Below are 22,030 nucleotides of genomic sequence, written 5' to 3'. Positions count from 1 at the left end.
TGTATGACGAGTTGGATTCCTATATTACGAATACAGAAGTAATGCATGTCTGAAAAAAACGCTTAACTAGGTAAATCGCCCGGGATTGATAACATTCTTAATGATTTTTTTGTCAAATATAAGGAATCGTTTACTCCTATTCTTTCAAAACTTTTTAATGTAATTTTTGATTCGGGCGTCTTCCCTTCATGCAGTCTGGTCTAAGGGTATTATTTTTCCTTTGTTCAAAAAAGGTGACGCAAATGATACAAATAACTATAGAGGAATAACATTGGTAAGTTGCCTTTCTAAATTATTTAATGATGCTTTTTGCTCTGTGTCCCATTACCAAGAATAGACTCACTCCCTTCTTAAAACTTGTTTCTAATTTAACTGACAAGATGTACTTCCAAGCTGAGAGCTCTGTTTGCTTTATACAGAAAACAATGACACCAATGTTTGGCAAAATATTTGGGCTCACCTCTGTGGGTCGCCTTAATATTATTTATTAAAATTAACATAAAAACTTATCAATACATCTATGAAAAGCAAAGGTGAGCGGCAAAAATACGCCTGCCACTATAACATCAAACATGTATTGAACATATATAGTCTTTAACATATTTACATACATCATTTAAGTTGAAAAATTGCATACATATATATGAAAGTTAACAACAAAATTCTAAACTCTTTGTAACTGATAACATGATATTCATAAAGCTTTAATTGTTGAAGGGAGGGAGGGAGGTTTTCGCTTCCAAATCAGTATTTTTTTATCAATTTTCCATAAATGTCTTCTTCAATGTTTTCTAAAGATGGCGTCAGTGAAATTTTTTTGTGATGAAGATGTTGGCCTAATGACCAATCAGATTTGACCTCTGACCACTGACCCGTATGTAGTGCCCTTATAAGGGAAAGTGGGCAGAGCCCAAGTTATGCACCCGAAAAGATTATTAATTGGTGACGTGAGCAAAAATGTGTTTGTAAACAAACTTTAATATTTTTACCTTACATGGTTTTATCAGAGACCTATATACTAGTATATAGGTCTCTGGTTTTATTAATAAAATGCTGTCTGACAAGTGTAAGCTTTACTGTTGTTTTGTTGATTATCGTAAGGACTTCGATAGTGTAAATAGAAATAAATTATTTTTGAAGCTTTTTCATAAAGTTATTCGAGGAAAATGACTAAATACTTTGAGATCTTTATATGACGGGTTAAAGTCAAATCAAATTAGGTACAAATCTGAACTGTCTGCATTTGTTTCAACCTCACCAGGCTTGATGTTATCTCCCTTCCTTTACTCCATGTATGTGAATGATTTAGAAAATGAGTTTATTAACACCTCCTGTGGCGCTTTATTTTTAAGAGATATCTCTTTGTTCCTTCTAATGTATGCAGATGACACTGTCCTCTTTTCAGAATCTGCTTCCGGCTTGTTAGACTCCCTAAAACAATACAGTGACAAATGGCAGCTTACCGTTAAATAGTGAGAAAACAAAAATTATTGTATTCCGAAATGGCGGGAAATTACGCTGAACAAGGTCGAAAATGTATGTATAATGCATTACGTATTTGTAATAGTTTATCCCTCAATGTAGAATCTAAACTGAATGTTTTTGATGTTTATGTATCCTCTGTTTTTAATTATGGTTGCAAAACATTTTAATGCTGCGGAATCAGTAGAGTTCATGTTGATTCTTAAAAAAAATAAATATTGAATGTTAAGAAGAGTACGCCATCGTTTATGGTTTACACTAAATAAGGTCTAATTAGGACGTCTGCCTCTACATATAACCAGAGACCTATATATATATATAGTATATAGGTCTCTGATATAACCAGCAAATTTCGAATGATTAAATATTTGTTGAAATTAATTAAATCTGATAATTATGTTCTAAATTCAATTTATGACAAAACGTTGATTGCAATCACAGAAACCGCAATTGGCGTTGTCAAGTTAGAAATGTATTACTGTCTTCTGGTTTCGGTGATGATTGGTTTACTCATTATGTCGATAATGAAAGGGTGTTTTTACATTGTTTTAAGCAGCGTCTGATAGATAATTTTATTTAAGCTAGAAAATGAATCGTCCATCTTCATATAAACTTGTCCAGCTGTTGTCTGTACGTAACAGGAAAGAGCTTTGTAATTTAGGGAAGTATTTGAAATTGTGTGTTTTACAGCACGTTCTAGATCTCAGCTTTAGCTTATTTTGTTTTCACTCATATCCGTTTTTAGGTTCACCAACATTTTTGAGATGACCCCTGAATTCGCGATAGACGTCGGAGTTGCGTCCCTTGTGTGGAAGTCTTTGACAGAAAAGCGGGAGTTACTGATGATTGCTGAACTGGAAGTTGCAAACCATGAGCGATCTGTCATTATTGGTGGTTTGATACTTTAGTATACTGTTGAGCTACCTGTTGGCACAATAAGGTAATTGACGTCAATCGTATAATCTGATTGGAGGCCAGGGAAGGTCATTATATAAGTAGGTAATCCTGACGTTTCCCTCACATCAGTTCGCTACATGCAGTTTTTGTTCTGAAGTTAAAGGTCTGATCACAGGGGCATGTCTAGTTTTATATTACAAAAAATAGTCAGAAATACCTATATATATTGGTATTTCTGACTATTTTTTGTAATATAAAACTAGACATGCCCCTGTGGCCTGATTGGCTATGAAAAGTTTGAGTCCTGACATACACTACAATTCATGTAAACAACATTCCAATATTTTCTGACAAATGATCATATGAAATCAGAGCTTACAATAGTTTTTTTTACCCATAACATCGTGTTATTACGGGATGATGCAAGCATTTGCGTGACAGTTATGCTACTTTCAACAATATGTTTATGTTTACAAAATGGATCTATGGAAAATAGACTTTGGCCATGGGATTTCAATTTTCTGTAGACATATTTTCTAAGGAATTTTCATATATACTTTCATACACTGGATCCAGAATTATCGTCTCTCAAACTACAAATTATTGTGTTAACCCCCCCCCCCCCCCCCCCCCCCCCAGCTGAATTTCTTCAGTCAATAAACCTTGCTTGCATTTTATGTAAACTCTCTGTCATTTACTTAAATCAGGGACGTACATACGTATGTATTATTGTATGTCACTGGCGAAATGTCCTATATTTTGAGATTAATGTTACAGAATTGATTTGTGAACAAGAATTAAAGGAACCACGTCAAACCTATAAACATGTCCTCAGGTGCCACACATTTTGGTGTTGTTGACCAGGCGATCAAGTCAATGAAAACTGTGGAGGAATATATAGATGTTGGGATGGAGACTACAATTGATGTTGTACAAGACTTAGTGGAGAATGACAAAGGTAACAGAACAATGACAAGGGTAACAGAGCACATTATCATTAGATTTAAATGCCTCCACTAGGGATTGAACCCAGTACCTCTAGCTTACTATAGTCTTATGCTCAATTAATCAAGCTAAAGAGAAGATCCTCTAGATGAGCGGTATATTGCGGCGAGTATTTACCAACACACATGTCTTTCAGAGTTCAATTAATTTTATTTTAAAAGCACTACTATTTTATTGTCCTGCAATAAGTCCACATATTTTGAGTTAGAACTTATTGGCCTCCTGTGCTAACCAGTATAAATTGATCCAAAACTGTTAAAGGTTGACTAGGTAAGGTTGAGAAAGTACCGGTAAAAAATTCAATAAAAAGAAGAATCATGATTCTTGCCTAAATGCATATCATCGAAGGGTTAAAGGAATTAGTCCTCGCCACCTAGACAAAATCTGAATTCTTTTGAAAAAAATGCATAGATGATTATTTTTTTTCTCTGCCGACACAAAGATGACAACATCAGCAATTTCTTGAAGAGATGCAGAAAGGTTATGTTAATATGAAAACAATACAAAATATCCATGCACAGACGAAATTGAACAGAATTGCTTTCCTTTTCGTTGCTAGCATTTGTTTCATACGAAACATTATTTTGAGTTTTGTATTGATCAAAACCGCCATGTGTGAAAGTTTGGTCAACTAAGCCATGGAGTGCAGCTGAGTTTTGTAATAAATAATTATTTTGATGCTATCTTATAGTGATTGGAGAAATTGAATGGGAACATTAATGCATAAACTGTATGTGCACATATTTGTCATCAAGGTTTAAGCACTAAAGAAAGATACAATCAAATTTTTTTTCTGTCCTGAAATTTATAGCGCTTGGAAAATAAGAGGTCGCAAAATTTTATAGCACTTGGGAAATAAGAGGTGGCAGTCGGCACATAGCGTCAAATGATAAATCAGCCAATCAGCGGCCTCTAATGTTATAGGAGTACAGAATATATATAGAGGATATCTAACAGTGTCTTCAGTAATACCAAATATATTTCACGAGTGGGGCTAATATTTTGATATTTTTCACGAGTGCGCAGCACGAGTGAAAAATATCAAAATATTAGCCACACGAGTGAAATATATTTGGTATTACTGAAGACACTGTTAGATATTCTGTTTATTACATTTTTTATCAACGAAAAACCTACCCCGTATGCTAACTAGGCCTACAACGATAATTTGTAAACAAAAAAAGTAGTTCCCCCTGTCCAGGTGCTGACATATATGTCGGGCTTTCTGATTGGTCAATTATTTTTGTATTTTCTAATCATTAATTTGATTGGTCAAATCAGCAAAATATGATATTTTTCACTAGTGAAAAATATCACTTTTATAGAATGAATAATTTTTGATATTTCACTGGTAAAAATGTAATAAATATGGTTATTACATTTTTATTTTCAACATTTTATCTAGCTATAAGTTTAACTGTAATTGTTTTACAATACAATCATATGTGTATGTGTAATTCAGAAAATGAGGCTGGGGTGACGGAGCTAGAGGCAGTTATGAAAAGTTATATAAAGATGGAATCAGATCTGCACAGGTTCTTGGAGGCAGTTCAGCAAGTCAGACACAAGGTAAGATACTGTATCTTCTTTCTATCACAGGGGCTTGATACATTCCTTTGACCCAGAATGAAATATTTACCCCGAGTCAAACCCTCAGATCACTCGCCTTATGATTGTATAGAATGTCTCAAGCCCCTGTGTCTTATAAGTAAAATGTTATGTGAATTTTCTCTGTCATAGTTATTCCTTTCAGAATTGCATTTGGCTTCAAAGCTGATAATATTGGGTGCACAAGTGATTTTTTTTATCAAACGAGATACTGAATTGACTTGCAAAAACAAACTTTGCATGATAAGATCAAAGAAAAAAGTAAATATTGTGTTATCTGAATAAAATATTTAGAGGAATTCATGGTCTCAAAAAATGTTAAAGATTGTGCATCAAATTATAAAGAGTTGTTTCCTTCTTAGGCATCCAAGTCACGGGAGCGTTTGGACTTGGAGAGTCTGCTTGATAAGACTTTAGAAGAATTGCCAGAAGGCAACGTGGAGCTTCTGTGTCAGGACCATGAAAAGTTTAAAGACTTCAAGGAAAGAATATTGGAAATTCAAAACCCAGGTAAAACTATAACAGTTAGTCTAATTATCATAACATTGTAGGGATTCAGATCCCATAATGAATCTCAGGTAAACTAAAATGGTCTGATTACGATTAAATCATAAGGATTCAGGACCTCGAATAAATTCCAGGTAAAACTATAACTGTCTGATTATGATTAAATCATAAGGATTCAGGATCTAGAATGAATCACAGGTAAAACTATAACTGTCTGATTATGATTAAATCATAAGGATTCAGGATCTAGAATGAATCGCAAGTAAAACTATAACTGTCTGATTATGATTAAATCATAAGGATTCAGGATCTAGAATGAATCACAGGTAAAACTATAACTGTCTGATTATGATGAAATCATAAGGATTCAGGATCTAGAATGAATCACAGGTAAAACTATAATGGTCTGATTACGATTAAATCGTAAGAATTCAGGTCCTAGAATGAATCACAGGTAAAATATAACAACTAATTAATCAGAACACAGAGTAAGTGGTTGCTGTTCCATATTTAAATAAACCCAGTGAGTTGATATGCATGTAGCGGCTCAAACAAAATAGTACACAACCTAATGTTGATAACTGATGACCCAGACACCTGTGTAAACTGGGCAAATGGTCCTGATGACTTCCAGTTTAGACAGGTTATATTGTATTTTATATCATCTAATACATGTATAATTTTACTTACTAAAATTAAAAAATAGCATAAAAATAAATGCTCAAACCTGTAAGTTATTTATCTTGTTTGTATAGAAGACGAGTCCGTCCCAGCATTGGCCGGGTCATCAAGTACAGTAGACGATGATGTGGCCATGACACAGCCAGAGGTTAATACTCGATGTCCGTATACGGGAATGGAGATGAAAAATCCTGTGAAAAATAAACTATGTGGACACAAGTATGACAAGGAGGGCATCATGCAACACATCAAAAACAAAGGAAAGCGTGCGAAGTAAGTAATCGTATCAAGGTATGAAAGAAGAGCAGCAACTCCAGAGTCCAGGTTTGAAAATGATCCTGCCGACATGTTTCGGCCTGCTAGGCAGGCCGTCATCAGGGCACAATTTATTAGTGTGACTGTTAAATTTGAAGCTGAATAACAATCGGTTACTAGTTACTAGTTGACTAATCTGAGACCTAGAAGACAAACTTTTTCCTAAACTACACTGAATGGACGTTGGTTCTTTGGGGATTTCCCCACTTTAATTCATATAAGTATTCGTATGTAAATGTGAACTTTGTTGGCCCCGAAGAAAGAGCATGAGGGGTCTATTGTGGGGAAAAACCCGAGTACCCAGAGAAAACTCACATGGTTGGGCAGGTCACTACAGACTTTTTTAACGCCTGATCAGTTGTTGGCCCCAAAGGAAATGCATGAGGGGTCTATTGTTGGAAAAACCTGAGTACCCAGGGAAAACTCAAATAGTTGGGCAGGTGACCTCATACCTTTTTACATTTGATTGGGGAAGTGTTAGTTACCACTGTGCCACCCGATTACCCAAATTTTCTGATTTATTATACCATACCATAGATTGTTGTCAATCGGGAGAGTTAAATAAAGTAAGAATCTCTTGATATTTAAGATTACAATGTCAATTATAGTTTGTTAGAAAAGGAAGTAAAAATAAGTTGCCTTAATGATATAATATACTTATTATTACACTTATTGGTGGTGGTGTTCATATGAGTGATTTCCCCTTATTGAAGCCTTATAAAACTTATTGGTGGTGGTGTATATATGAGTGATTTCACCCTTATTGAAGCCTTATAACACTTAATGGTGATGGTGTACTAGATTTCCCCTTATTGAAGCCTTATTACACTTATTGGTGGTGGTGTACTAGATTTCCCCTTATTGAAGCCTTATTACACTTATTGGTGGTGGTGTACATGTGAGTGATTTCCCCTATTAAAGCCTTATTACACTTATTGGTGGTGGTGTACATATGAGTGATTTCCCCTTATTGAAGCCTTATTACACTTATTGGTGGTGATGTACATATGAGTGATTTCCCCTTATTGAAGGCTTATTACATTTATTGGTGGTGGTGTACATATGAGTGATTTCCCCTTATTGAAGCCTTATTACAATTATTGGTGGTGGTGTTCATATGAGTGATGTCCCCTTATTGAAGCCTTATTACACTTATTGGTGATGGTATACATATGAGTGATTTCCCCTTATTGAATCCTTATTACACTTATTGGTGGTGGTGTACATGAGTGATTTCCCCTTATTGAAGCCATATTACACTTATTGGTGGTGGTGTACATATGAGTGATTTCCCCTTATTGAAGCCTTATTACAATTATTGGTGGTGGTGTTCATATGAGTGATGTCCCCTTATTGAAGCCTTATTACACTTATTGGTGGTGGTGTACATGAGTGATTTCCCCTTATTGAAGCCATATTACACTTATTGGTGGTGGTGTACATATGAGTGATTTCCCCTTATTGAAGCCTTATAACACTTATTGGTGATGGTGTACTAGATTTCCCCTAATTGAATCCTTATTACACTTATTGGTGGTGGTGTACTAGATTTTCCCTTATTGAAGCCTTATTACACTTATTGGTGGTGGTGTTCATATGAGTGATTTCCCCTTATTGAAGCCTTATTACACTTATTGGTGGTGATGTACATATGAGAGATTTCCACTGATTGAAGCTTTATTACACTTATGGGTGGTGGTGTACATATGAGTGATTTTCCTTTATTGAAGCCTTATTACACTTATTGGTGGTGGTGAACTAGATTTCCCCTTATTGAAGCCTTATTACAAATATTGGTGGTGGTGTACATATGAGTGATTTTCCTTTATTGAAGCCTTATTACACTTATTGGTGGTGGTGTACATATGAGAGATTTCCACTGATTGAAGCTTTATTACACTTATTGGTGGTGGTGTACATATGAGTGATTTCCCTTTATTGAAGCCTTATTACACTTATTGGTGGTGGTGTACATATGAGTGATTTCACCTTATTGAAGCCTTATAACACTTAATGGTGGTGGTGTTCATATATGAGTGATTTCCCTTTATTGAAGCCTTATTACACTTATTGGTGGTGGTGTACATATGAGTGATTTCCCCTTATTGAAGCCTTATTACACTTATTGGTGGTGGTGTACTAGATTTCCCCTTATTGAAGCCTTATTACACTTATTGGTGGTGGTGTACATATGAGAGATTTCCACTGATTGAAGCTTTATTACACTTATTGGTGGTGGTGTACATATGAGTGATTTCCCTTTATTGAAGCCTTATTACACTTATTGGTGGTGGTGTACATATGAGTGATTTCACCTTATTGAAGCCTTATAACACTTAATGGTGGTGGTGTTCATATATGAGTGATTTCCCTTTATTGAAGCCTTATTACACTTATTGGTGGTGGTGTACATATGAGTGATTTCCCCTTATTGAAGCCTTATTACACTTATTGGTGGTGGTGTACTAGATTTCCCCTTATTGAAGCCTTATTACACTTATTGGTGGTGGTGTACATATGATTGATTTCCCCTTATTGAAGCCTTATTACACTTATTGGTGGTGGTGTACTAGATTTCCCCTTATTGAAGCCTTATTACACTAATTGGTGGTGGTGTACTAGATTTCCCCATATTGAAGCCATATTACACTTATTGGTGGTGGTTTACATATGAGTGATTTCCCCTATTAAAGCCTTATTACACTTATTGGTGGTGATGTACATATGAGTGATTTCCCCTTATTGAAGCCTTATTACACTTATTGGTGGTGGTGTACATATGAGTGATTTCCCCTATTAAAGCCTTATTACACTTATTGGTGGTGATGTACATATGAGTGATTTCCCCTTATTGAAGCCTTATTACACTTATTGGTGGTGGTGTACATATGAGTGATTTCCCCTTATTGAAGCCTTATATACTTATTACACTTATTGGTGGTGGTGTACATATGAGTGATTTCACCTTATTGAAGCCTTATTACACTTATTGGTGATGGTGTACATATGAGTGCTTTCCCCTTATTGAAGCCTTATTACACTTATTGGTGGTGGTGTACTAGATTTCCCCTTATTGAAGCCTTATTACACTTATTGGTGGTGGTGTACATATGATTGATTTCCCCTTATTGAAGCCTTATTACACTTATTGGTGGTGGTGTACTAGATTTCCCCTTATTGAAGCCTTATTACACTAATTGGTGGTGGTGTACTAGATTTCCCCATATTAAAGCCATATTACACTTATTGGTGATGGTGTACATATGAGTGCTTTCCCCTTATTGAAGCCTTATTACACTTATTGGTGGTGGTGTACTAGATTTCCCCTTATTGAAGCCTTATTACACTTATTGGTGGTGATGTACATATGAGTGATTTCCCCTATTAAAGCCTTATTACACTTATTGGTGGTGATGTACATATGAGTGATTTCCCCTTATTGAAGCCTTATTACACTTATTGGTGGTGATGTATATATGAGTGATTTCCCCTTATTGAAGCCTTATTACACTTATTGGTGATGGTGTACATATGAGTGCTTTCCCCTTATTGAAGCCTTATTACACTTATTGGTGGTGGTGTACATATGAGTGATTTCCACTTATTGAAGCCTTATTACACTTATTGGTGGTGGTGTACATATGAGTGATTTCCCCTTATTGAAGCCTTATTACACTTATTGGTGATGGTGTACATATGAGTGATTTCCCCTTATTGAAGCCTTATTACACTTATTGGTGGTGGTGTACTAGATTTCCCCTTATTGAAGCCATATTACAGTTATTGGTGGTGGTGTACTAGATTTCCCCTTATTGAAGCCTTATTACACTTATTGGTGGTGATGTACATATGAGTGATTTCCCCTATTAAAGCCTTATTACACTTATTGGTGGTGATGTACATATGAGTGATTTCCCCTATTAAAGCCTTATTACACTTATTGGTGGTGGTGTACATATGAGTGATTTCCCCTTATTGAAGCCTTATTACACTTATTGGTGGTGATGTACATATGAGTGATTTCCCCTTATTGAAGGCTTATTACATTTATTGGTGGTGGTGTACATATGAGTGATTTCCCCTTATTGAAGCCTTATTACAATTATTGGTGGTGGTGTTCATATGAGTGATGTCCCCTTATTGAAGCCTTATTACACTTATTGGTGATGGTATACATATGAGTGATTTCCCCTTATTGAATCCTTATTACACTTATTGGTGGTGGTGTACATGAGTGATTTCCCCTTATTGAAGCCATATTACACTTATTGGTGGTGGTGTACATATGAGTGATTTCCCCTTATTGAAGCCTTATTACAATTATTGGTGGTGGTGTTCATATGAGTGATGTCCCCTTATTGAAGCCTTATTACACTTATTGGTGGTGGTGTACATGAGTGATTTCCCCTTATTGAAGCCATATTACACTTATTGGTGGTGGTGTACATATGAGTGATTTCCCCTTATTGAAGCCTTATAACACTTATTGGTGATGGTGTACTAGATTTCCCCTAATTGAATCCTTATTTCACTTATTGGTGGTGGTGTACTAGATTTTCCCTTATTGAAGCCTTATTACACTTATTGGTGGTGGTGTTCATATGAGTGATTTCCCCTTATTGAAGCCTTATTACACTTATTGGTGGTGATGTACATATGAGAGATTTCCACTGATTGAAGCTTTATTACACTTATTGGTGGTGGTGTACATATGAGTGATTTTCCTTTATTGAAGCCTTATTACACTTATTGGTGGTGGTGAACTAGATTTCCCCTTATTGAAGCCTTATTACAAATATTGGTGGTGGTGTACATATGAGTGATTTTCCTTTATTGAAGCCTTATTACACTTATTGGTGGTGGTGTACATATGAGAGATTTCCACTGATTGAAGCTTTATTACACTTATTGGTGGTGGTGTACATATGAGTGATTTCCCTTTATTGAAGCCTTATTACACTTATTGGTGGTGGTGTACATATGAGTGATTTCACCTTATTGAAGCCTTATAACACTTAATGGTGGTGGTGTTCATATATGAGTGATTTCCCTTTATTGAAGCCTTATTACACTTATTGGTGGTGGTGTACATATGAGTGATTTCCCCTTATTGAAGCCTTATTACACTTATTGGTGGTGGTGTACTAGATTTCCCCTTATTGAAGCCTTATTACACTTATTGGTGGTGGTGTACATATGAGAGATTTCCACTGATTGAAGCTTTATTACACTTATTGGTGGTGGTGTACATATGAGTGATTTCCCTTTATTGAAGCCTTATTACACTTATTGGTGGTGGTGTACATATGAGTGATTTCACCTTATTGAAGCCTTATAACACTTAATGGTGGTGGTGTTCATATATGAGTGATTTCCCTTTATTGAAGCCTTATTACACTTATTGGTGGTGGTGTACATATGAGTGATTTCCCCTTATTGAAGCCTTATTACACTTATTGGTGGTGGTGTACTAGATTTCCCCTTATTGAAGCCTTATTACACTTATTGGTGGTGGTGTACATATGATTGATTTCCCCTTATTGAAGCCTTATTACACTTATTGGTGGTGGTGTACTAGATTTCCCCTTATTGAAGCCTTATTACACTAATTGGTGGTGGTGTACTAGATTTCCCCTTATTGAAGCCTTATTACACTTATTGGTGGTGGTGTACATATGAGTGATTTCACCTTATTGAAGCCTTATTACACTTATTGGTGGTGGTGTACTAGATTTCCCCTTATTGAAGCCTTATTACACTTATTGGTGGTGGTGTACATATGAGTGATTTCACCTTATTGAAGCCTTATTACACTTATTGGTGGTGGTGTACATATGAGTGATTTCCCCTTATTGAAGCCTTATTACACTTATTGGTGGTGGTGTACTAGATTTCCCCTTATTGAAGCCTTATTACACTAATTGGTGGTGGTGTACTAGATTTCCCCATATTGAAGCCATATTACACTTATTGGTGGTGGTTTACATATGAGTGATTTCCCCTATTAAAGCCTTATTACACTTATTGGTGGTGATGTACATATGAGTGATTTCCCCTTATTGAAGCCTTATTACACTTATTGGTGAAGGTTTACATATGAGTGATTTCCCCTATTAAAGCCTTATTACACTTATTGGTGGTGATGTACATATGAGTGATTTCACCTTATTGAAGCCTTATTACACTTATTGATGGTGGTGTACATATGAGTGATTTCCCCTTATTGAAGCCTTATTACACTTATTGGTGATGGTTTACATATGAGTGATTTCCCCTATTAAAGCCTTATTACACTTATTGGTGGTGATGTACATATGAGTGATTTCCCCTTATTGAAGCCTTATTACACTTATTGGTGGTGGTGTACATATGAGTGATTTCCCCTTATTGAAGCCTTATATACTTATTACACTTATTGGTGGTGGTGTACATATGAGTGATTTCACCTTATTGAAGCCTTATTACACTTATTGGTGATGGTGTACATATGAGTGATTTCCCCTTATTGAAGCCTTATTACACTTATTGGTGGTGGTGTACTAGATTTCCCCTTATTGAAGCCTTATTACACTAATTGGTGGTGGTGTACTAGATTTCCCCTTATTGAAGCCTTATTACACTTATTGGTGGTGGTGTACTAGATTTCCCCTTATTGAAGCCATATTACACTTATTGGTGGTGGTTTACATATGAGTGATTTCCCCTATTAAAGCCTTATTACACTTATTGGTGGTGGTGTACATATGAGTGATTTCCCCTATTAAAGCCTTATTACACTTATTGGTGGTGATGTACATATGAGTGATTTCCCCTTATTGAAGCCTTATTACACTTATTGGTGATGGTGTACATATGAGTGATTTCCCCTTATTGAAGCCTTATTACACTTATTGGTGATGGTGTACATATGAGTGATTTCCCCTTATTGAAGCCTTATATACTTATTACACTTATTGGTGGTGGTGTACTAGATTTCCCTTTATTGAAGCCTTATAACACTTCTTGATGATGGTGTACATATGAGTGATTTCCCCTCATTGAAGCAGCATCCTTTGGACATAAGATACATTTTCTCTCACCTAAAGACGACCACAGATTCCTCTGGAGGGCTGTAGTCATGAGTCCGTCATCTATAATGTGTTAAAGTCATTTTACTTGGTATAATATGGAAGATTAAAGTCATAGTTAGTCATTTTACTTTGTATGATATTGTAGATTTAAGTCGAAGTTAGTCATTTCCCTGTATGGTATGGTAGATTAAAGTCATAGTTAGTCATTTCCCTGTATGGTATGGTAGATTTAAATCATAGTTAATCATTTCCCTGTATGGTATGGTAAATTAAAGTCGTTTCCCTGTATGGTATGGTAGATTAAAGTCATTTCCCTGTATGGTATGGTAGATTAAAGTCATTTCCCTGTATGGTATGGTAGATTAAAGTCATAGTTAGTCATTTCCCTGTATGGTATGGTAGATTAAAGTCATTTCCCTGTATGGTATGGTAGATTAAAGTCATTTCCCTGTATGGTATGGTAGATTTAAGTTGAAGTTAGTCATTTTCCTGTATGATATTGTAGATTAAAGTCATAGTTAGTCATTTCCCTGTTTGATATGGAAGATTTAAGTCATAGTTAGTCATTTTACTCTGTATAGTATGGAACATTAAAGTCATAGTGTCATTTTACTCAGTATAGTATGGAACATTCATGTTACACTTGTATGACCTCGACATTGAAGCATTCTCTAAATCCTGTGGCCATGTTCACTTTCGCTCTCTGCACCCTTGTAGTACATCATTGTAAAATTGAAGGCTCAATCTCTGCTGTCTTGTGGACGAAACAAAAAGGCTAGTTTGACGATTTGATGTAGATCAAACAAACCTGAAGGTCGCCATACCATTTAAATGACTGTCGTTGATCTTCGTTGACTAAATCTTCACAAAAAATGCATCAGCCGTGCGATTGGCCATTGTTTTTTATCTCACACCAATCAAATTGCTAGTTGTGTGCCTGAGATTTTGCCCATGGACGACCACAGATTGTACGTCAAACAAATCTCAGGGTCGCCATTCCGTTAAATTGACCAGCATTGATCTTCGTTGACTAATCTGATCTTCACAAGAAATGCATCAGCCATGCAATTGGTCAATATTTATCTGAAACCTATCAAATAGCTAGTTGTGTAACTTTCAATTTTTCCAAGGAAAATGTAAGGAAATGCTTCCCACAACAAATATTCCAGGGCTGCAGAGAGTTAGATGTGAGTATAAGAGTATCAAGGATGACATTGATAAACAAGTACAAATGCTTTACTGAAACGTTGATTTTTTCCAGGTGTCCTATTAACGGGTGTGGGAACACAAAAGCTTTGGACGTTAACTGTCTGGAAGAAGATCGCGAACTCAAACGTTACATCGAACGCAAACAAAGAGGAAAACGCTCACAGCGAACTTAGCAACAGGATTAAATCGTGTGCAAGTTTTAATTTTGAATGCTGTTTTTATGGAGGCGTTTACGCCTGCCATATTACAATCACCTACGAGTTGTGACGTCACAATCTCTCACTTTCATTTTCGTTATGTTTCCTTTCACAGTTCATTTTGTAGTTTCTTTCGGTACATATATGATGTAGTTGAACTATATATACATTTATGAAAACTATCAAGACTACAAATAAAGTGCTATTACATGAAAAAAGGTATATTCAGTATAAATTTCTCTTCGGCGGAAGCCCGGAATTTGAGACCTCTGGTGGTAATTTCTGTAACTAGGGGTAATGATTCGCTTATAATTAGTTCCAAGTATGAGGCACGTCATTGTAGTCCGTCATTCAAAGTAGATGTGCACAGAAATGTATTAACTATGCTGATAATGTTTTGAACATTTCAGGAATTAGTTTGAATAAACAATAAGAATAATGTCTTGTAAATATCTACACCTGCATCGATTTTTGCAAATCTATATTGAAAATACTGTTTGAAGGGAGATAACTGCGAGATTCTGACGTTACCTTACAGAAGGACACTTGTTTAACTACTAGAAATAAGGATGGCATAACAACCAAGCGCAAACAAATTCGTGATTTTCATAATACCCTCCAGGTTTTGGCTAACAACATTTCTTTTGTTTACAACTTGGTAGTTTGTTCACGAGATTTTATGAGATTTAGTCCGATATTTAGCGATCACGTGTTCCGTCTGTTTACGTGAGCGAGCACTCTGTCAAAATGGAAGCACGTGGAAACGGGCTTCACACGAAGCATCAAAATGATGTTTGTCGCTAGAAATTAATATCTATCAACATGAATTAAAGGCAAGTTGCTTATAAAGTTTAAATCTGTTTGTTGACTCACTGAAATAAGTGTTTGTTTATTTAGGACGAAACTGTTTACGATAAGTTGTTCAAGCCTGGCCAGACCACAAAATCACAATATCTACTGCGATTATAGTCCGAATTTTCTGACGATCTTGCTATATACTATATGCAAACTTTAATCAGCTTTAAGGCGATATCAACCCCAGAACCCTTCGGATTACTGCGATAACTGATCGAAGTCCCTGTGTTTCAAATCCATGAATCGGTAGACCTACGTGATGGCGTGATGGAATTCGATCGTTTATTTTTTTAAACTAAGAAAACTCGCACATATCTGTCGTGGTGGTCATTTGTGCTGTACTTTCCCCGACAGGGACAATATACAGAATTTGGATTTCTGTGATAAGGTTTACTGCAGTAGCTACTCGCGCTCGTAATATATATGAAAATGCTAAATTATTATTGAACCAGCTTGTCTTATTTATATATTATTCAGCTCACGATTCAACCTTTTCAAATGTTTTCATGTAATATATATATACATTTGTATGCACCAAGCTGTGAAATGTTTGTATTACATAGAATATTTAAACAATACAAAGTAATTGTAGATTAACAAAATGTATACCAATTGCATTTAACCTATTAGTACAACTTTTTGTTGTTTTCATGTAAAATGATAAATACATGTATATCTATTGGCAATCGATATCAAATCCATATAATATAAGACTTTCTCAAATATCAATATTCCTCATAACTTTCAAAATAAATCTATATTTGCTTTTGAAATTTAATTAAAAATGTTTGATTTTCATGTCGCGAACATATCCCTTAAAATAATCATCAATCTCCTTATTGGTCTCCAGAAAGTGTGAAAATAAATGAAACTTGTTTGTCAATAATTCTATTTATTATGAATTTATGTATAACCATTTAGGTTTTTTCCAATGTTGACCTTTAAAACTATATATATATACAAGCAACAATCTGTGGGATGTCAAATATGGAAGGCTATAGCTGTTTCAGGATAAATTGCCAAAAATGCTTATAAGTACTGTTTCTTATCACTGATAACATATATTGGGTTTTCGACTATTATGTGTTATTGCTACTTAAGTGTGAATTTTTTCGGCTTAAGTGATAATGTATTTCTTTGTACTTATGTGCAACAGACATCGCGAGAGTTTAATTCTCGTACATATAATATTGACTCCTACAAAAAGAAGTTGAGTGATCATGAGTGGTTGACCTACGAGAGGCATTTTATCAAATCTCATATTGACCATACTGATTGCTCATGATCATATTTCATCCGGCCTAGTAAACTCTAGAAAAAACATCTTAATTTATGAAAGTAGCTAACTCATTTAATGTATGTGTAAAAATTAAGTATATATATATCGTACAAAACCTCAAACTTCTAATATGGTAGATATGAAACATACATTTAGGCTGACTGCCTGATAATATAATACAATTTGTACAGAGTTTACAATCCTTTGACATTCAGCTCATAATATACACCATTATAATTTGATCTGTCGTCATGCGTCGGTCTTCTTCTTAAGACCAAGATATCGCAGAATGGTGTACAAAAGGTTCTTAAGCTGTTTTATCAAAATTGTTAATTTCATGGCCCCCTATGTGTCGCATTCTCCCTGGGGAGAGGATACATTTTACTATAGTTTATATAGGAAACTCATCACACATATTTTAGCATAATTTGTTTCATTTTCATTGGAAATTGGTTAGCACGTGGTTGGGGCAAACTTTTCTCAATGACATATTGTCAGAGAATGTCAAGGCCAACGACTTGTTATGGGTTCGAATGTCAAAAATAAAAATCTCAAATTGATTATTTTTTTCATTTCATATGAAAGAACATAGTCCACTGAAACAGAATGTGCATATTTTATTGTCATCAGATAAAAATAAGGCAGAAAGATATGGCACTTGGAAAAGAATCATAAAGCTATTTTCTCCAGCCAAAATTAAAAAATAATCCAAAATTGCAGAATAAAGGTTTCTGCTCTTTTATCTATATACACATGAAGGCTTGATGTTTGGCGCATCGATAACGTATGGCTGGCTACAAATGTTATACTTATATTTGACCTTGACCTTCATTCAAGGTCACGGGGGTCAAATGATGAAACAAATTCAAAGTTCTTTCAAAATTATTAATTTGGGTCACATTTTAAAGAATCGGCCCTTTTAAAGGTGTGTGCAATGTATCAAGGTCAAATAATCAAAATGACGCAGATATGGCACTTTTAAAAAGAAATTCCTACCAAAATGAAAAAATGACCCAAAACTGCACATACACATGAAGGCTGGATATTTGGCAAACAGATACATGTAACATGTGTGACTGGCTACAAATATTGAGTTTATCTCTCTGACCATGACCTTCATTCACATTTTAAAGAACCGGCTCTTATGAAGGTGTGTGCGAAGTTTCAAGGGCAAATTATTAAAAATGATGCAGACATGCCCTTTAAAGAATGTTTTCTTGCCAAAATTAAAAATTATCCATAAATTGCAATTCAATTGTTGGCTCAAAAGGGGTGTCCAGCAAGATTATTGAGTTGGGATCTGAATGGTTTCACAGATAAAACAAGAGGCCCAGAGGGCCTGTATCGCTCACCTGGTTTTATGAGATATGAAACAAGAATGATGCTTAAGTTAATTTGTCGCTGGTATTTCTATGTCAATATATCATAAGCATTTTATATGGGTACATGTACATTGGTTTATTGTTATTCTAAAAATGTCAATTGAGCGAAATTGACCTATTTTGGTCCCATCCTTCAGCCCCCGGGAGGTTAACCCCAACATTCGTACAATTTTGAATACCCACCCCATAACCATGCTACCATGCAAATGTAGGTTTTATACCAAATTGTGCAATTAATCCATGAAATGAAATTGACTTTGGGTACAACCCCATAGGGATTGCTACCACACCAATGTGAGTTATATCCATAACTTAGTTTCAGAGAAACCAATTGACCCCTTTTGACCCTGCCCCCCCCCCCCCCCCCCCCCCAGGGGTCAACCCCACCATTTTTACAATTTTGAATCCCTACCCAAAATGATGCTACCAGTCAAGTATGAGCTATATCGATTGCTTAGTTTCAGAGAAGAAGTTATTTATGTCAATTAAGCCAAATTGACCAAGAGATGAACACAATCCTGATGTAAAAATAGGCCCAGGGTTCTTTCCCCACCCCAAGGGACTTATACAATCATATTGAATTGATATCAAATATGAAAGTTTTCTTCAATATTTTGCATGTAAAACGCTGTATATTTATATACAGTACCTATAGCTACTAGGCTATTATCTACATCTTGGTGGTAAATTAAAAAGCAACAAATCACAAATCACAGTTTATTGTTAATATTGACATTGGATCTATTAAAATAGATGGAATTGATATCTAATTTTAAAATAATTGTCCTTAACAAATGAGGTCTTTGTTGAAAAAAAAGTGTAATAACTTTTAAAAGCCGTCAATCTAATTTTGATATTATTCTAAGATCAAAATAGAAAGGAATAAACAATTTTGTTTACAAGATATTGAAAGACATTGCACACTTTCAACAAAAAAAGTAGCAGACACTCCCTGTATTTTCAATACATATCGTGTATTGTTATAACTTATCGAAATGCATATCATATTGTTTCGACATTTCTAATACCCAGGCCTATAAAATATAAGTTTGTTTTAAACACATAAATGCAAATTTTGAACTACTTAAATATAAAAGATGGTTTAAAGTATGAATGTTAATGACATGTACCTAAGTAGAAGTTGATTTGAAAAAATTTAAAATGTTTGACTTCTTAAGTAAAGGTTTGATTGAAATAAGAAATGTTTAACTACTTTTAGAAGTAGGTTTGAAACTTTAAGATGGTTAAAACCATTATGTATATCGGAACAGTCTAAACCATTACATTCATCAGGACTGTGAAAACCATTATGTCCGGTTGGTTTGACACACTTAAGTGGAAATGTTTAGTCATGTTGATATCAGTTTAATTTGTATTCTTGCTTTATTTCAAATATCTCCTTTTACATCTGACTAACGCCTCCTACAGTACTTTCAGTACTTTGATTTTTTAACAAGTTAACGTTCTACTGGATATTTAATATGAACTCGTAACATGCTGTATGTACCTGTATGTACCTGTATGTACCTGGACAGTTGTTTATCTGTTTAAAAAAAAACTAAACATAAAACTGGTGATTCCGATGAAATTATACTTGTAGGCTATAAATGGAAGCCATCGGATTTCATGTTGATTTCATTTTCATTATTTACATCATTTCCTTCCCATGAAAAAAATTCTATTAAGCGAGAGAAATACTGGCTTTGTATATGTTACTGTTTTAATTAAACTACTTTTTATTGTCCCTGTTTGGTAAACCTCTTATTCCTGAAGTTGGGTAGATATTTAACAGAAATAGCTCTAATCTAAGCTGTGTTGTATCAGATTTGTCACGCATGATTCATTTTGAAAATTATAGAAAAATTTTAACGTTTAATCGGTGCTAATTGAAGACATGATTTGAATCTGTGACAAAAAGAATTTAATGAAAATTTTGATAGACAAGTAGTGTTTCTGTAAAAAATTTAAATTTTTACATTTTTTTTTAATTACAAGTGAAAACATTTTGGTATAAAAGATTTGCAATACCTGTAGATCAAGAATCGGCCTTGGTGAGATATACATACTTATTCAGTGTAGTTTTCTGATCTTCCAGGAAGGTACATTTGCATATGTAAATAATTAGCTGTATTGAGAGAAAGGAAAAGAAATAATGATGGATTAGGAATAATTCAAGAGTGAGAGAGATGAAATTGTGAGAATTGAGAAGATGTATTTTTAAAAGTTGAGAATTGAATATATAGAGATAGAGAGAACTTAAAATGTTTGAGAGAGGTGTAAGATTGATTGAATTGAGGAAGGGAGAAGAAGTATAGCAAAAACTATATTGATTGATAGAGAAAATTTTAATTTTGATATGTAAAACATATTTGTTTCTTTAAATTAATTAAAATTTCATCAATTGTGTTACATAAAAGGTGATAAATTTGCCATCTGGATCAGTATGTTTTAATTAAGAGTCAAGTAAGTTTAAAGGTTGCCCCTTAAAAGTTCATTATTTCAGAAATAAGGATAGAAAATAAGAAAGAATTTCAAGATTAAAGTTTAAATTGTAATGTGAATGAAGTTGGATGTATTTTAGTTGAATGAATTGTGTTACAAGCCTGATATTTTTGCATCTGTAATATCTAAACTAATGTTTATGTGAAATAAAAGAAAGAATGCTTCAAATTGTGTGTTGTGCTACCTGAATTTTTTGCAAGTGGGTATGAATTAATTTACAGTAACTAGGATTTTAATGTCCAGGTTCAGTAGTTACAATAACTGGTTATTGTCATGGTAACCAGGATTTAAATGTTCATGTTCAGTAGATATAGGTTCAATAACTGGTTATTGTCATGGTAACCAGGATTTTAATGTCCAGGTTCAGTAGTTACAATAACTGGTTATTGTCATGGTAACCAGGATTTTAATGACTAGGTTCAGAAGCTACAATAACTGATTGGCATAGTAACCAGGATTTAAATGTTCATGTTCAGTAGATATAGGTTCAATAACTGGTTATTGTCATGGTAACCAGGATTTTAATGTCTAGGTTTGGTAGGTACAAAAATTGGTTATTGTCATGGTAACCAGGATTTTAACGTCCAGGTTCAGTAGTTACAATAACTGGTTATTGTCATAGTAACCAGGATTTTAATGTCCAGGTTCAGTAGGTATAGGTACAATAACTGGTTATTGTCATGGTAACCAGGATTTTAATGTCTAGGTTTGGTAGGTACAAAAACTTATTGTCATGGTAACCAGGATTTTAATGTCTAGGTTTGGTAGGTACAATAACTTATTGTCATGGTAACCAGAATTTCCGCATCCACTGGACACTGGATCAGAACATTATCTCAAGTATTTTATTCCTGAGCATTGTGTCGCATGTTTAGCTGATTAAGTTAATAAAGTAAAAAATAAAATCATAAATACATTTGTTTCTGGTAACATGAAAATTTTTCATTAAACATTGTACAAATAGCTCTTTTTTTCAAAATACTGGTTAACAATATTCACAATGATTCAACAGCATTATTAACTTACAACAACATTCACAAT

The 22,030-nt window shown here is 34.5% G+C and overlaps 1 protein-coding gene across 4 annotated transcripts; it reads left to right on the top strand.

The window, feature by feature from the left end:
* Window positions 1-2,275: 2,275 nt before the first annotated feature.
* Window positions 2,276-21,157, top strand: LOC117321018 (E3 SUMO-protein ligase NSE2-like). 4 transcript variants are annotated; one of them, XM_033875494.1, is made up of 7 exons: window positions 2,276-2,477; window positions 3,157-3,337; window positions 4,847-4,953; window positions 5,355-5,502; window positions 6,255-6,453; window positions 14,827-14,992; window positions 19,933-21,157. In XM_033875494.1, exons 2-6 carry the CDS (start codon window positions 3,205-3,207, stop codon window positions 14,945-14,947), a joined length of 708 nt encoding a protein of 235 aa, XP_033731385.1. In that variant the 5' UTR covers window positions 2,276-2,477; window positions 3,157-3,204; the 3' UTR covers window positions 14,948-14,992; window positions 19,933-21,157. The 4 variants fall into 4 exon arrangements, with proteins under 4 accessions (XP_033731385.1, XP_033731387.1, XP_033731384.1 ...); XM_033875496.1 differs by having other exon boundaries at window positions 2,277-2,422; window positions 3,215-3,337; XM_033875493.1 differs by having other exon boundaries at window positions 2,277-2,422.
* The last annotated feature ends 873 nt before the right edge of the window (window positions 21,158-22,030 follow it).

The sequence above is a fragment of the Pecten maximus genome, unplaced genomic scaffold (genome assembly GCF_902652985.1).
Source record: "Pecten maximus unplaced genomic scaffold, xPecMax1.1, whole genome shotgun sequence".
Classification (NCBI taxonomy): domain Eukaryota; kingdom Metazoa; phylum Mollusca; class Bivalvia; order Pectinida; family Pectinidae; genus Pecten; species Pecten maximus.
Note: the sequence above shows the minus strand (reverse complement) of the source record. Positions and strands in the feature narration are given on the sequence as shown.